We start from the raw sequence: 17,391 nt of genomic DNA, 5'->3' as shown, positions 1-17,391 counted from the left end.
GTATCCTGGAACAGAAATAGGACATGAGTGCAAAAACTGGTGAAATCCGAGTCGTTCGTGTTTAGTTAATAGTAACATATCAATGTTAGTTTCTTAGTTTTGACAAATGTACCTTACTATAAAAGATATTAAGAGAAATGCAATGAAAGTCATATAAGAAATACTACCTTTGTAACTTCTCTGTAAATCTAATAATAACTATATAACTTATACTTCAAAATTAAAAGTTCACTTTAAAAAGGTAAACCTAGTCCCTTCCTAATAATTTCACTATATGCTACAATATCTAAGTTCTTCCTTCTTTACGTTTACTGTGTCTGTGTGATGGAAATATTATATAACGGTTTGCTACCACACTGCATTTCTATGACATCGTGTTGGTAGATTGAAATCAGTTATGATGAAAGTATTTGTGGCACAAAAATTGGCAAATGCTACAAATTACCCCTACCCCCCTGACAACTGGTTGTTAAACATTTGCCAGCACGACACAACTCAGCCTCATATTGAAAGCCCCTTTCAGCAATACCACTTTCTGATCACCCAGGAAAGAAGTGGTCTGCAGCTATTACTGACAGCCTTGATCTTTCTATTTTTCTTTAATAAAATGAAAATATTAAATTTTTATGTGGACAGGGTTAGCAATTTTCACATTATTTTGTAGCATGGGGAGAAAATGTCTGATGGAGCATGAGCACCCCACTTCCTTTCAGAGGTAGTTTTTGACAATGTATTGGTGTTTAGGAGACAGCGTGGTGCAGTACCATACTAAACCACAGAGAGACACTGTTCCCACACGTTTTTTCCTGGCGTCCCCTGAAGTCACAGACTCCTAGAAGGGACTACTCAGCAGCCCAGATTCTTAAATAGTTTTTAACTGTAGGTTGCTACACACAAACTATTAACGGGTGTTCTCTCAAGAGCAAGTAAAATTAGGTATAACTTCACTGTCTTTGCTTTGTTTTATATTTACTTATAGCAATTGTTTTACCTTTGTAACCAGGAAAAAAAATATGTATTAAAAAAATGAATTCTGAGGTTGTGATTTCCAGATGTCTGGCTTACCTTTCCATGGTTGGTTGACTGTTAAGCCATGGTTTGTGTGTTTTAGATCGCCGATCGCAACTGCAGCCGAATGTCTTACTATTGCTCTGGCAATAATGATGCTCCAAGTTCAACTGCAGCCCCAAGGCCAGCCAGCAAAAAGGTACTGAAGAGAGCAATGTGAGGTTTATCCCAGGATAAGAACAGAAGGATTTCCTCATGCCCTCACACTGTGCTTGAAAATAGTCAAAGTGCTCCCCTGCCTGTTCCTGCTGTGCTAACACACACACACCCCACACACACTTTTGCAGCCCTGTCCTTTACGCCACATTTGACCACCTAACTGCCCATTACCTCAGTGTTTCTCCCACTTTCTCATGCATCAGAAGTACCTGGAAGCCTTGTTAAAACTCATCGCTGGACCCTACCTCCTGAGTTTCTGATTCAATAGATCTGAGCTGGAGGCTCAAGAATTTGCATTTCTAACAAGTTCCCAGCGGATGCTGGTCCAGGGACCACATTTTGAGAACCACTGCATTAGCCTCCTTTTAGTAGAGGGAAAGCTGGGCACAAGTCATCCTTGACAAAAGTGAATGGCAATAATTAGGTATCATTTGTTTCAATACCATATAAACTAATATGAAATGCTTCCTCATAATTCTTCACAATCAGCCTTACCTATGAGTTCAGAAACTTTAAAAGCTGTTAAACTGCTTACCAGGATTTTTAAAGCAACAAAATTCCCCAATCATAGTCCCAGCCTATGTGGTCTGGGGGATGGAGGGAAAAAAAAACTGTCTGCCCTAAGTTTCCTCTCTTCTAGGCACTCAAGAATCTCACCATTATAGTAGCTACTTAAGTTTTTAATGTCTTTGAAGACCTGTATTAAAATGTAAATATGGCAGGGCACAGTGGTTCATACCTGTATTCCCAGCACTTTCGGAGGCCGAGGTGGGTGGATCACCTGAGGTCAGGAGTTCGAGATAAGCCTGGCCAACATGGTGAAACCCCCTCCTACTAAAGATAGAAAAACTAGCCGGGCATGGTGGTAGGCACCTGTAATCTCAGCTACTCAGGAGGCTGAGGCAGGAGAATCACTTGAACACGGGAGGCAGAGGCTGCAGTGAGCTGAGATTGTGCCACTGCACTCCAGCCTGGGCGACAGAATGAGACTCCATTTCAAAAAAAAAAAAAGAAAAAAAAAGTAAATATGCTTATTGCAAAGGATAACACAGGAAGCCTTTTGCAAGAGCTAACATCACAGGGAAATGTTTATTAAACAGGCAAGGAGGGAATGAGCCTTCCCAAGTCTCCCTTTGGACTGGATGAGGGAAAGACCAAGTGTGGGAGGGCCGGGGCCTGGTGCTATACACTTTGCAGTATTCCAGGCAGCATATGTCTAGTGAGAGGTACCAGGATTTAACTATAAAAGGAAAAGTGAAAAAAGATATGGTTAGGCTAAAAACAAATTAGTCCACTTGCTCTAAAATTTAATATTAGGCTATCACAGGCCCTATGCAGTGACTGGTTATAAGTATTATACCATTTTCCTTTCTTAAAAACCATTATTTGCCTACAGCCTGACTTCTTTAACCCATGTCCTGTTTGGTTTTGCAGTTGCCATGTTTTGACTTGAAATGACCAGAATAGAGACATTTTATTTCAAAGGGAAGTTTGGCCAATATGTTTCCTTAATACCTTAGCAGACAGAGTTTTGCTGCTTGGCTATTTTATATAACCTCCAGAGCAAGATGTTCTTGTAATAATGCTGCCCAGAAAGCAGCATGAATTACTTTAAGAAGCAGCTTATCCTTGTCTAATCTCTTCTTGCCATAAGACCCTGGCAGACAAACTGACCTATTTTCTAGAGGCGACCTTTGAAGCTGGGGAGCATGTCTTTCCCACAATGAGAAGATCAAGGTGTAGTCCGGTTATATCATGTTTTCTAGAGGCGACCTTTGAAGCTGGGGAGCCTGCCTTTCCCACAATGAGAAGATCAAGGTGTAGTCCGGTTGTATCATGTGCACAGTTAGACCACCTGCTAGATTAAAACTCAACCCCACGCCTCTCTCAAGTGAGACAGCTTCACTTCAGACTCACAACAGCAAACAAATGTGTTAACGTGTATTAAAATTATTAAGGTTTGACTAACCTCACAAAACGAAGTGAAACCAGTCGATAAGCTGAAACACCTAAGCATTCTCCATTCATCACCACTAACCCACTGGGGATCCAATTGGTTAAAATACCCAAGCATGTATACAGAGATTTTCCTTTTGTCATCTGTTAGTTTAGCTAAGTAGCTCTCAAATTTTAATGTACGCAAGAATGAGTACATTGGGTTGCATGCGTACTGGACTCTGTGGGTAATTTTTTTTTTTTTTTGAAACAGAGTCTCACTTACTCTGTCACCCAGGCTGGAGTGCCGTGGTGCAATCTTGGCTGACTGCAACCTCTGCCTCCCAGGTTTAAGTGATTCTCCTGCCTCAGCCTCCACAGTAGCTGGGATTACAACCGTGAACCACCACATCTGGCTAATTTTTGTATTTTTATTATAGATGGGGTTTCACCATGCTGACCAGGCTCCTCTCAAACTCCTGACCTCAAGTAATCTGCCCTCCTCAGCCTCCCAAAGTGCTAGGATTACAGGCCTGAGTCAACACACCTGGCCCTCTGTGGATAATTTAAACGACTGTCAAGAGCAATGTTTGCTGTAATCAGTTTTTGCTTTAGGTGTTGACTTTAAAACTTAATTTGCAAATAAGGATATGATATTAGGGTGTTCAAATAGCTTTAGCTTTCTTACCTACTTTCTTACCAGAAAAAAAAAAATGAGTTTATCTACATTTATTCCAGGTTTTGTGGGCATAAGATGAAAGAAAACCACAGAAAATTCCCAGACATCATTTTTGGCATTAATTAGGGTGACCAACTGTTCTCATTTGCCCAGGACTGAGGGAGTCCCCAAGATGTAAGGCTTTCTATTTTAGGACCAGGACATTATCAGGCACACTGTAATGGATTGATTGCCCTACCTTTAGTCTTGAACTTCTTCCTCATTGAAATGATTGTCAGGAATATGAACACATAGCCAGATATGCTGGAGAGTGGAAAAGGTATAAGTCACCCTGTGTGCCATTTGCTACTGAGCAGTAGGTGACTTGAAGGGAAGTGAAGACGCAAAGTGGAGCTGGGGGACTTTCCAAGCATCTGGCCCTGGGACATAGACATTTAGATGTTGTGAGTTAAGGCTGATACTACTATGCCTTTCAGAGCCCAAGATCCTCTCATAAACCCCACGGATCCTGTTTCCCACAATGCCATATGGGCATTATGAAAACAAAAATTATCCAGTCTCCTAGAGAGTTTAGACACCATCTAGACAGTGGTCCCTAAAGTGTAACCCTGGACCAGCAGCAGCAGCACCCAGGAACTTGTTAGAAATGCAAATTCCCAGGCTATTGAATCAGAATATCTGGGGGTGGGGCCCCCCAGTCTGTGTTTCATCAGGCCCTCCAGGAGATTCTGATACACAGAGGCCGGGCGTAGTGGTTCACACCCGTAATCCCAGCACTTTGGGAGGCTGAGGCGGGTGGATTGCTTGAGCTCAGGAGTTTGAGACTAAGTGGGCAGCATGGCGAAACCCCATCTCTACCAAAAAAAAAAGAAAAAAGAAAAAACTAGCCGGGCTTGGTGGTGCACGCCTTTAGTCCCAGCTACTTGGGACTAAAGTAGGTGGGAGGATGGCTTGAGCAAGGGAAGTTGCAGTGAGCGAGATTATGCCACCGCATTCCAGCCTGGGCGACAGAGTGCAGCCCTATCTCAAAAAAAAAAAAAAAAAGTTTGAGAACTGCTGCCACCAACCAACTGATTTTATGGATGAGAAAACTGAGGGTGAAGAGAGGAATGGCTTGCACATGGTCACGCAGAGAGTTTTCAGCAGGACCCGAGAGGAAAGTAAGACAGTACCAGTTTTAATGGCTACCCAGAATGTTTCCCCCGTAGAACAGAGTTTCACTCCCAGGCTGAGTCCACTCCCTCAAATGTGTCTGTCCTGGGCAGCCCTGACCCCAGCCTTCTATGCACCGAAATGTCCTCCAGTCTCAGGTGACCTCAGCACTGACTTTGCCATCCACCACTTACTGCCTAGAACATCTAAGACACATGCTTCAGGAACTAACAAGCTATTAAATTGGGGGGAATAAAAGCAAAGAAAAAAAGTGTTGGTGAATAATAATAGCTTTTGTCATCACAGCCTAATTTTTGTGGTTCTTATTTAGCATTTCCATGAGGAGCTTGCCCTTCAGATGGTGGTCAGCACTGGAATGGTGAGAGAAACAGTCTTCAAGTATGCCTGGTTCTTCTTTGAGCTTCTGGTGAGATTCTTGCGCGTTTGTATCTGTGCTCAATAGGCCAAGAGAAGCACACAGCAGAAAGGAATTGACATTTTGTTCACTGAGTTGCCCCTGCTGAAAACCTGGGGTGGTTTCTTGAAATCTAATAATCTCTCACCCGTCCCATCCTTATTCCACTAAATTGTGTTGCTTCTACCATGAAAATCTGTCGCCGTCCTGTGAGTTCTCATCACCTTCACCGCTCTCCACCTGGCCACACACCATCATCTCTCATGTGCCTCTCACAGTGACATCCTCTTTTTCCTGCCTGTATCCATTTTTGCCCTTGGCCCACCCATTCTGCACATGGCAGCCAATAGTAAACAGAGAATGCCACGCTCCTTTTAAAAACCGATCGATGATTTTCGCTGCACTGAGAAGAAAGCACAAATTTGTATCATGACCTAAAAAGCCCTCGTATGATTCTGTTGTTTTCCTCCCTCTCTAACCTCATCTCACGCCACCTTCCCCCGTCATTCAGCCACATGGTCCTCTTTTGGTGCTTTGAAGATGCCAAGGCCATTTTGGCCTCACAGCCTTTTCCAGATTCTCTTCCTGCTCCCTAACTTTCACCTCCGCACCCCCGACACACACAGTTTCTATTCTTCTCTGTAGATTTCAGCTTCAGTGGAACCATCCCCAAGAGGCCTTTTCTGACCACCTAATACTGTATATGTAATATATCTTCCTCTGTTATTCTCCTTCTGAGCACCCTGTTTATTTCTTTCCTAGTGCTTATCACAATTTCTAATTGTTTTTTCTGTCTCAACGGTTAGATTTTCAGGATTTGGGTCTCTCTTGTGTATTATCCCATCTCTAGCCTCAGTACACTGCTTGGTACCATGCAAGGCCCAACTAATATCTGTTGGAAAACAGAATGAAATTTGTATATCTGTTTATCCTAAAACTTCTACCATTACTTGAGCAGAAAAGCAAAAGGTATAGCCATAATACCTTAATTTTAAAATAAGGGGAATAATAGTGATAACTATTTTTTTGTTTAATTATTAATGGAAGCAAAAGGATTTTCCCATAGAGGCACTAAAAATAAACATTTTCTCAATGTTGATAAACAGAGATGCATAAATGAGATGATGTTGAATGAAAGAGATCTAAAGACATAGACACCAACTATATAAAAATACATATGCAAACAATTCAGAGGATTTGGAGTAGGCTGAGATTTAGTGATAATGTTAGCTTTATATTCATTGGGTTCTTTCCCCTGTCCCATTAAGTGAATCTTTTTTTTTTTTTTTTTTTTAAAGAGAGTCTAGGCTGGGCGTGGTGGCTCACACTTGTAATCCTAGCACTTTGGGAGGCTGAGGCAGGCAGGTCACTTGAAGTCAAGAGTTCGAGACCAGCCTGGCCAACGTGACAAAACCCATCCCTACTAAAAATACAAAAATTAGCTGGGTGTGGTGGCGGGTGCCTGTAATCCCATCTACTCAGGGGGCTGAGGCAGGAGAATTGCTTGAACCTGGGAGGCAGAGGCAGCAGTGAGCTGAGATTGCGCCAATGCACTCCAGCCTGGGCAAAAAGAGCAAAACTCCATCTAAAAAAAAAAAAAAAAAGAGAGAGGGACTAAAGAGATGGGAGGGTTTCCACCTAAGCTCTAGTTTTTATATGTAAGTTGAAGCCCACGAAAAAGGGAGAAATGCTGAACAATAGGACACAGAGAACAAAGGGCAAAGGAAACACATGAAACATCCACTGGGGAGGAAATAGGAAGCAATGTGGAATAGAGTTCAGAAGAATTCAGGTTCATGCCACAGAAACACACCCAGGATTCAAATCCCCTGAAGTTTTGCCAAGTCCCGACCTCTGTTTTGAGAAGGGTCCCAAAGCCTGGTCCCGAATCCTTGCCACAGAACCACCTGGAGGTGCTTAGTGAAAATAAAGCAGAGATTCTTTCTCAAAGCACTAAAATTAGGAGGCTGGAGGCCAGCACTGTGCATTTACCTGTCTTCTCAGGTGACTTCTAAGCCTGTTAATGATCCACTGGTCTACACCACCTCTGTTCTGTGAATCCTATACAGAGCTACAGGTCTTTTGGAATTTGTACTCAGACAACACCAGAATTTTTTTTTCATTCCAAAAGCCAAGCTAATTAAGGTGGTGGCTGCAGCTCACAAGTCTTGGGGCAAGAGCATTAACAATGAGACGTGAGCTCCATGCTCTGGCAGGAAAGGGACTGGGCCATAAAACCCATTCCCCTCTTGTTTCTTGAGGCATGAGAAGTATCAAAACCGTCACCCCATGCCCTTTATATCCTGCTTCTATTTACACATCCCACCCACCATCATGTCTCTCCATAAAGAAGATTCACTCAGCCTAGCTCTGCAAAAATGAAAAAATTACCTGGGTGTGGTAACATGTGCTTGTAGTCTCAGTTACTCAGCAGGCTGAGGCAGGAGCGTCACTGGAGCCTAGGAGTTCAAGGCTGCAGTGAGCCTTGGTCATGCCATTGCACTCCAGCCTGGGCAACAGATTGAGACCCTGTCTCAAAAAAAAAAAAAAAGAAGAAGAAGAAGAAGATTCACTTGAGTCATAATCCAGCTATGGATAATTCATACAAATAATTGATTCCCAATGCGGAATTCAGCGTTGCTTATTCTGAGTGGTTCCATGTGGCATCTTAGAGCTCTCTTTCCAAAGGAAGTTTGCATTCTCTGCAGGTGTAATGATGTCTCTGTTCTTCACAGAATCCCAATAATAGTTGGCATACCAATGGCATACCAATGGGAGAAAGAATAATCACATCAAAACTACTCAGCATCTTACTATATATGTGCCAGGCAGTGTTTTAAGCATTTTAAAGCATCATCTAATGTAATCATTATGCAATCTTGAGGCAGGAGGAACTTTTATTATCCCAAATTTACAGATGGGGTTGGAGGAGGGGTGGTGGCCATAAAGAGAGTCTCCAAGTCAGCCAAATGCTTCAGCAGTACCACTTCACTGCCCCTAACTGCTTTTGGCCTTGCACATTTATTTACTAGGGCTTCGTTGGCCCAGGAGAGAAAGCATAAGCTAAAGCACATGGCCCATCTTACCTCTAGGAAGTCCCTCATGGTAAACAGATGAAGTTTTTTGGGAAGAAAGCCCCTGCTAATCTAAGCATATTGCAGGGGTTTGTCAACATGCAGATCACCCAAGACACCAGTTCTACCAGCAGCCTAAAACCTAAGTCTGTCAGGTTCTGGCAGGACAGAGTTTCCGTTGCCCAAAAGGGTTAACTGAAAAGCATTGATCAAAAGGACTCTGCTCAGCATGTATGGGAGGTTCAGGGGCCAATGAGGATTGGTGAGAGCCCCCAGGGTACAGCAGCTGGCAGAAGCCTTTCTCTATGCTAGCTCTAAAGAATCAAGAGTATAGCAGAGTAACTGGGGCCTAGAAAAATCTGGAGGCAGATGAGACAATCTTAGAAAAGGAGCCTGGGGCCTTAGAAAAATGTTGCCACTACCAGGACCTCACTGCAGCAGGGATGAGGGCAGTGGAAGTGAGTAACTACCTGGGCCTCTCTGTTCTCCCACCTAATGATCCCCTTGTTTGTGCTCCTGTTGGCCAACTCCAACTGGAAGCCAAAGGTTAAGGGGGCCTGAGTGATGTGGTCCCTGGAGACCCCCTTCCCAGCATTCAGAGACAGACAGAGAAGGACAAGAAATCCATCAGGGAGCTGGGGTAGGGGCAAATGGAAACTATTATCCCCCAGCCAGAACTTTGCAAGGAAATTGATCTCAGACTCAGACAAGGTGCCCAATTCTTCATACATTGTTTATGCATTTGCCTGACCAATGCCCAGGAAGTTATTTGAAAACCAAAACAGTTTTGTTTTGTTTTTTCCCAAGAAGCTTGAGAAAGACAACAGCTTCCTTGGCCTTAGCCAACAACCTGGGCAATTTAACACCCTCTAGTTGTGTCAATGCCCAAGCGCTAATGAACAACCACTTTGGCGTTAGAGCTGTTAAACACAATGCTTGGGCGACTTTCACACTTGCTAATGAATAAAATCCCTGTGCTTCTAGAAACTGCTGAGCCAGACCTTGGAGAAATAGAGATAAATGGGTGACCTAGTTTACTCACTCAGGACATGAAGTTCCACATTAAGGGGTTCTTTAGAGGTGCCCTTACTTCAAATGGGCCACAAAGGCCCATATAGGGGGAAAGATTTCTGTGCCTCGCCCCACTCAACAGGGCCAGGCCTCCACTAGTGTTTCTACTGGATGTTCTTCTCTGGAGATCTGGAGGACACAGTAGCTGGCAAACTGCTGACAGTCTGGAAAGAGGCCATTGGTTGGAAGTATGGTATTGTGAGAATTATTTATTTGGTTGTAGGATGGCCAAACTCAGCAGACAGGAGCCAAATACAGCAGTGAGTTCTGAAAGCCTTAGTGCTGGGATGGTTAGCCTGCCCAGAATCAGGATTGGCATTGCCCAAAACAAAGAGGCCTTATCTTCTTAAGTCCTTTGTTAGGAGCATAGTGAGAGAGAGGCTTTTTTTGGACAAAAATGGGTCCAGTTCGCACCCTTTATTCGGGTCTTCTCACCAGGTGCATGCGGCCCTGTGGGTTATGAAGCCATCTCTGTGTCCCAAACCGAAGAGGATGCCGCCATGAGGAGAAGCCATGGTTTCTGTACTGAGCTTTAGGATTTGATGTCCTTAGGTCTTCCCTGAGCTGGCCATGGCATTATCTGAAAACATGAAACACATAAAGCCTGTGTCTCTGGTTTTTTCTTATTTTGCCTTCCCTTTGTTTTTTCTATTTGTTTCCATGCTAACAAAAATTGCCAGTGCTGCATGCATCCTTAGAAACTGAATTCTGCTGTTAGTGCATTAACGTTCTCTCATGTAGCTCCTGGGAGTCGAAGTCCCCTCTTCTTCCAGTCTCAACACAGAGGGCAAATGTGGGTGGTTCAACTTCCAGTGCCATTATTAGTAGTAGTAGTAGTAGTAGCAGTATTGCAGTGGCTGTCTGACTAATCTAGATGCATACATGAAAATGATTTCAGAGTGTAGGGACCCAACCACAAGACCTCCTAGTCTTCCCCATGTTCCTAATAGTGTAAGCAACTTCCAACAAGGATAAGACTCACCTTCAGATGGTGTCAAGGGGGCCCATATTGACCTGTGAATCTCCTGGCCCCAAGAAGATGTCCAAAAAATAAGCATGATCTTGATTTAAAATTGTGGTAGGCATTGAGATAGTATTATTCTAGTTATAATGCAGACAGTCACCAATTGACAGAAGGATATCTATATATAGATACGATATGTGTATGTATGTATATCCATATAGATATATCTGTATATAAATATCTTTGTGTCAGTTGATGAATTGTTTGCATTATATATGTAACCACAGTATACACCAGTTTGTGTCAATTGGTGACTTGTATTGACACAAAGGTATCTATATAGAGATACTAGATATAGATAGATAATCTGTATATATATATATATATATATATATATATATTTGTGTCATTTGGTGACTGTCTGCATTATGTAACTAAAAATTAGACTTAGGGAACTCAAAATTTCCCCTAGAGGTAATGTTTCCCCCGGAGGCAATGTTCTAAATAGTGGTTCTGTTTCCAGCTGGCCAACATTTCCTGCTCAATATATAATATAGCTAAAATTTACAGGAGCAGAAGATAACTGCTGGAAACTATAGAACTGTTTCTGGAAAAACTGTGCTCCCTCAAGAAACACTGAAACTCAAGATAGGAGGAACATTTCTCCCATGTTCTCCTTACTATAGTTTCAGGAACAGAAAAGACTTTAGTTCTCATCAAGAACCTTGTGATAAACTGTTCCTTTCTGAGTCATGTGTTCTGTCCTATGACAGAGGACACCTCGCTGGTTACGGGAGCCCAGCTCAGGTCTGCCTTCCAGGATGCAGGCAGCTGAGAACACTGTAGCTAAAGAATTAAGCTCCTGGCTTTGTCAGCAGCAAGAAGGGAGCCTCTGACTTGGGGTCAAAAAGAGGACACCCTTCCCACCTCCCGCCGCCATGGTAACCATTGGTGTGTCTGCAGCATTTTAGTCCAGAGCTTGCTCGGGCACCACCAGCACAGATAAAGTGTCAGAAAATCCATTGTTAGAGAGCATTTCTGTGAGTCTTTCCCCCTTTTCTGCATTGTACAAGCAGGTCACCAATCTCCATGTTGACATTTCCCCCATCCCCCTCCGTAGGTGAAAAGCATGGCCCAGCATGTACATAACATGGACAAACGGGACAGTTTTCGGAGGACTCGTTTTTCTGACCGTTTCATGGATGACATAACTACTATTGTTAATGTGGTCACCTCGGAAATTGCAGCTCTTTTAGTAAAACCACAGAAGGTAACTGTATTTTACTCTTTATTTTCTAAGTTGTTTACCTGGAACATATATTACTTTCATAATCAGAGAAAAATAAGCATCATTTTAAAACAATAATTAAAATATAACTAATGACAGTTAAACGCAGTATGTTATACTGGACTGGACCCTGACGTGGGGCTGGAAAATTGTTATAAAGAAATTACACACATGAGGCCAGGGGTTCGAGACCTGCCTGGCCAACATGGTGACATGGTGAGACCCTGTCTCTACTAAAAATACAAAAATTAGCTGAGCATGGTTGTGCATATCTGTAATCCCAGCAACTGGGAGGCAGAAGCAAGAGAACTGCTTGAACCCGGGAGACAGAGGTTGCAGTGAGCCGAGATGGTGCCACAGCACTCCAGCCTGGGTGACAGAGTGAGACTCTGTCTCAAAAAAAAAAAAAAAAGAAATTGCAATATGGACTGTGGTTTAAATTATCATATCAGGCTGGGTGCAGTGGCTCACACCTGTAATCCCAGCACTTTGGGAGGCCAGGGTGGTCAGATCACTTGAGGTCAGGCATTCGAGACCAGCCTGGCCAACATGTTGAAACCCCGTCTCTACTAAAAATACAGAAAATTAGCCGGGTGTAGTGGCACGTACCTGTAATCCCAGCTTCTCGGGAGGATGAGGTGGAAGAATCGCTTGAGCCCAGGAGGCGGAGGTTGCAGTGAGCCGAGATGGTACCACAGCACTCCAGCCTGGGTGACAGAGTGAGACTCCATCTGAAAGAAAAATGTAGGTATGAAAGATAATATTTTTGCTCTTAGGAAATACACCTTGAAGTGTTATGGGGTAAATGGGCATGATATTTGCAACCCATTCTCAAATGGTTCAGAAAAAAAGTTTTTATGTTCGTAGAATGATAAAACAAATGTAGCAAAATGTCAAGTATTGATAAGCTTTGTTAAAGGGTATACAGTAGTTCTTTGTACTATTCTTGCACCTTTTCTGTAAGTTTGAAATTGTTTCAGAATAAAAGCTAAAACATATATAAAATGAAATAAATCAAATGTTTAAAAGGCAGCTACAAAAATCTTAGGAAGCAATGTTTATTATTAATCGCTTTGTCGTTATTGAGAATGTGCATAGTACCAAGTGCTCAGGAGATTTTCATTCGGTTATTCCTCATGGCAAACTTTGTTGGAACAGCATGGTATCTCCACATTGGCAGGTGTGAGAATAAGGCACAGTGAGGTTGATAAATTTTCCAAAAGTCACACACAGCCAGCAGTAAAGCCAAGACTGGAGATTTTAAACCCGGATACTGAGTCACGTAAGGCACCCAGGAGGAGTGGCCACGTGGAGAATGCGGAGAGAGTTCGAGGACCTCTCAGCGGCACGGTGGCAACCTGTTTATCAGGTCCCCATCCATCCCAGTGACTTGACTGGTCAGCATGGCCTGAATTTGCAAATTGCATATTAACAAAAGCAAAATAGTTTCAAACCATATTTTTAATAGTGTCAAAGGAAATTGATTTGTCATTCTGAGAATAAAGGACATAAACATGAAAAACTGAATCCCAGGTTGCTCTGAAGCACTGTAAAATCCCTCATAAACAGGAGCACTGAGAAATAATACAAATTAAAAATTTTAAAAATAGGCGTAGCTTATTAATTGGGATTCATGGAGGAATTTACCCTACGGAGTGAATACACCCTGTGGAGTATGACTCTGACCTCTCTTAGGCTGGAAATGCTGCCTAATTGGGGAATAAATTTCTTAGGTAAAAACTAATTCTTTTATCCTGATTGGATTTTCTGTAATAATCCTTAAAAATTAAGAAACTGTCTCATTGAAAACAGTAAGTATTTTTCAAGTCAGTTTGCCAAAAAAAAAAAGAAAATAGTTACAAAAAAAAAATAGTTACCAGGATATTAAAAAAAAATAGGATCCAACATAGTATATGGAGAATGAGCTTAATTATACACATATAAATATGCACGTAGAAAAAAAGAGTGACTGGAAAGAAATGCACCTAAATATTAACAGTACATGAATAATTACTTGATTCAACCTCACAGTCATGGCTTTAGTTAAAGGAGACTCAACTACTTTGCCCAGTGTCACCCAGAAGGACAGTGGCTGAAATAATAGGACCTGTCTCTCCCAGTTTTCCCACCAGTGACCTGGAAGTTCAAATCCACAGTGTACCACAAAATGATTTGGGTGTTTGTTTGTTTTTAAGGAAAATGAACAGGCAGAAAAGATGAACATCAGCCTGGCTTTCTTCTTGTATGACCTTCTCTCCCTCATGGATCGGGGCTTTGTGTTTAACCTCATCAAACATTATTGCAACCAGGTGAGTGTCCCCCCCACCCCCCACCCCCGAGCGAGCCATTTTGTTCCTTCTCATATAATGGGATGTTCGTTGCCATGGTACGCTGTCTTATTCATTACTGAGTTGGCGTGAATCCTACACATCCTGTGTTTTGCAGCACGTCCCCCATGTCTGTGCCATGGACATTCGTCAGACATGCTGGTTTACCTTGATTCCTGGAGCATTTACCGACAGTGTAGAAGGGTCAACAGATTCATCTGTGGGAATTAAAATTTGTGATATGATCTGAATCTTCAATTTGACATTCAACAGAAAATTAACATGGCTATACAGTACTTTCAGTCTTTGACAAGTCCTTGCGCTCCCAGTCTGAGGTCTCTTTTCACATATTAGGGTAATTAATTAAATTGCTGTTGTGATGCTCCGACTTGAAAGAACTTTTAAAGTGTTCTTAAATAAAATCATTCAAAGAGATTTAATTTCACTGAGCACATAGCAAATATTTTATAAACCTCTATCAGTGCCATCCCCCCAAATTTTTAAATGCAATTATTCATGTGCTGTCTCCCTCAAACTACCCTAACGATAGTAATATAAATAGCAGTTATTGTTGCTGCTCCTCTCCTTCCATATCCCTAATCTAGCCACTAGTACCGTCATTACTGCTACTACTACCACCAGCCACCGCCATTCTCATTACTCCCATGCCCACTGTCACCACCTTCTCCACCATCACCACCCCCTACCACCTCCACCATCACCACCACCTCCACCATCACCACCACCTCCACCATCACCACCACCATCACCATCACCACCGCCACCATCACCACCACCTCCACCATCACCACCAGCTCCACCATCACCAGCATCTTCACCACCACCACCACCTCCACCATCACCACCTCCTTCACCATCACCATCACCACCACCACCACCTCCACCATCACCACCTCCTTCACCATCACCATCACCACCTCCACCACCACCTCCACCATCACCACCAGCTCCACCATCACCAGCATCTTCACCACCACCACCACCTCCACCATCACCACCTCCTTCACCATCACCATCACCACCACCACCACCTCCACCATCACCACCACCTCCACCACCACCAGCATCTTCACCATCACCACTACCTCCACCATCACCACCACATCCACCATCACCACCACCTCCACCACCACCACCACCTCCACCATCACCACCTCCTTCACCATCACCATCACCACCACCTCCACCACCACCAGCATCTTCACCATCACCACCACCTCCACCACCACCACCACCTCCACCACCACCACCTCCTTCACCATCACCAGCACCTCCACCATCACCACCACCTCCACCATCACCTCCACCACCACCACCTCCTCCACCATCACCAGCACCTCCACCACCACCACCACCTCCACCATCACCATCTCCTCCACCACCACCACCATCACCTCCACCATCACCACCACCTCCACCACCACCACCACCACCTCCACCATCACCACCTCCCCCATCTTCACCATCACCATCACCTCCACCATCACCACCACCACCACTTCCACCATCACCACCTCCTCCACCATCACCACCACCTCCACCACCACCACCTCCTCCACCACCACCACCACCTCCACCATCACCACCTCCTCCACCACCACCACCATCTTCACCACCACCACCACTTCCACCATCACCACCTCCTTCACCATCACCATCACCACCACCACCACCACCTCCTCCATCACAACCTCCTCCACCATCACCATCACCACCACCACCACCACCTCCTCCATCACCACCTCCTCCACCATCACCACCACCTCCACCATCACCACCTCCTCCACCCCACCACCACCTCCACCACCACCACCTCCTCCACCACCACCACCTCCTCCACCATCACCATCTCCTCCACCACCACTGCCACCTCCACCATCACCACCTCCCCCATCTTCACCATCACCATCACCTCCACCATCACCACCACCACCACTTCCACCATCACCACCTCCTCCACCATCACCACCACCTCCACCACCACCACCACTTCCACTATCACCACCTCCTTCACCACCACCATCACCACCACCTCCACCACCACCACCACTTCCACTATCACTACCTCCTTCACCATCACCATCACCACCACCACCACCTCCTCCATCACCACCACCTCCACCACCACCACCTCCTTCACCATCACCAGCACCTCCACCACCACCACCACCTCCACCACCACCACCACTTCCACTATCACCACCTCCTTCACCATCACCATCACCACCACCACCACCTCCTCCATCACCACCACCTCCACCACCACCACCTCCTTCACCATCACCAGCACCTCCACCATCACCACCACCTCCACCACCACCTCCACCATCACCATCACCACCACCACCACTTCCACCACCACTGTCACCACCTCCTCCACCACCACCACCATCTTCACCACCACCACCACCGTCACCATCACCACCACTTCCACCACCACTGTCACCACCTTCTCCACCACCACCATCTTCTCCACCATCACCACCATCGCCCTGCCCACCTCTAGCAATATTATCACCTTTCCTATCACCTCCAATATCACTACCTCCTCCACCATCACCACCATTAGCTCCACCATGACCACCTCCTTCACCTCTACCATCACTTCTTCCACCATCACCATTGTCACCATCATCACCACTACCCACCTCCACCACCATCACCACCTCTCCCGTCACCACCACGTTCTCTGTGGTTAGTCACTTAGTGACTTTAGATAAGTTTTTCCAATTTTATGGGTCTTAATTTCCTCAGTTTTAAAATAAGAAGGGGAGGTTTGAGAGATTTGAGGGCTGATCAAGGAAAAGGATAGGACCATAAAAAGCAGTGACATACAAGCTTCATTGAGCAGCACTTGGACAGGGTTACATAAGAGCGGAAGCCCCTCCCAGCATGAGAACAGCCATAGGCCTGCAGTGAGGAGGAGACCATCCGGAGGAGCAGGGGAACTCCCGGGGGGAGGAGGATTAGGGCAGAAGCTTATAGATCTGGATGAGGCTGCTCCACAGCACAGTAGGGAGTCTCGGGGTCAGAGAGCTCCAAGGGCTGTAGCAGCTTAGGGCCCTGTATCTGCAAGGCTCTATCTTATCATTAGGAAACAGCTGTCCATCGAGATTTTATGGGGTCTGCAAAGAAGGCAGGCACTAAATGGATGAAAATCTGCTTATTTGAGCTATTTTTGTTAATGACTGGGCATGGTAAAATTTGAGTTAGGTATGAGCCAAGGGATCAGCACCAG

At 44.5% G+C, this 17,391-nt stretch overlaps 1 protein-coding gene across 25 annotated transcripts in view; it reads left to right on the top strand.

The window, feature by feature from the left end:
- Window positions 1-17,391, top strand: part of DOCK8 (dedicator of cytokinesis 8) — a 252,223-nt gene that overhangs the window by 171,203 nt on the left and 63,629 nt on the right. For 20 of the 25 annotated variants that reach the window (XR_008536987.2, XR_001720634.4, XR_010148792.1 and 17 more), the window contains 4 exons: window positions 1,112-1,207; window positions 5,325-5,420; window positions 11,638-11,787; window positions 14,001-14,114. Coding sequence is in view for 17 of the 25 variants with exons in the window: in XM_016960513.4 (XP_016816002.3) it covers window positions 1,112-1,207; window positions 5,325-5,420; window positions 11,638-11,787; window positions 14,001-14,114 (456 nt within the window). In the remaining 8 variants the exon portion in view is untranslated. The remainder of the gene's footprint in view (window positions 1-1,111; window positions 1,208-5,324; window positions 5,421-11,637; window positions 11,788-14,000; window positions 14,115-17,391) is intronic. The other 5 variants (XR_010148794.1, XR_010148790.1, XM_016960514.4 and 2 more) reach the window with 1 other exon arrangement.

Source organism: Pan troglodytes, chromosome 11 (genome assembly GCF_028858775.2).
Source record: "Pan troglodytes isolate AG18354 chromosome 11, NHGRI_mPanTro3-v2.0_pri, whole genome shotgun sequence".
Lineage (NCBI taxonomy): Eukaryota > Metazoa > Chordata > Mammalia > Primates > Hominidae > Pan > Pan troglodytes.
This window is presented reverse-complemented; position numbering and strand designations above follow the sequence as displayed.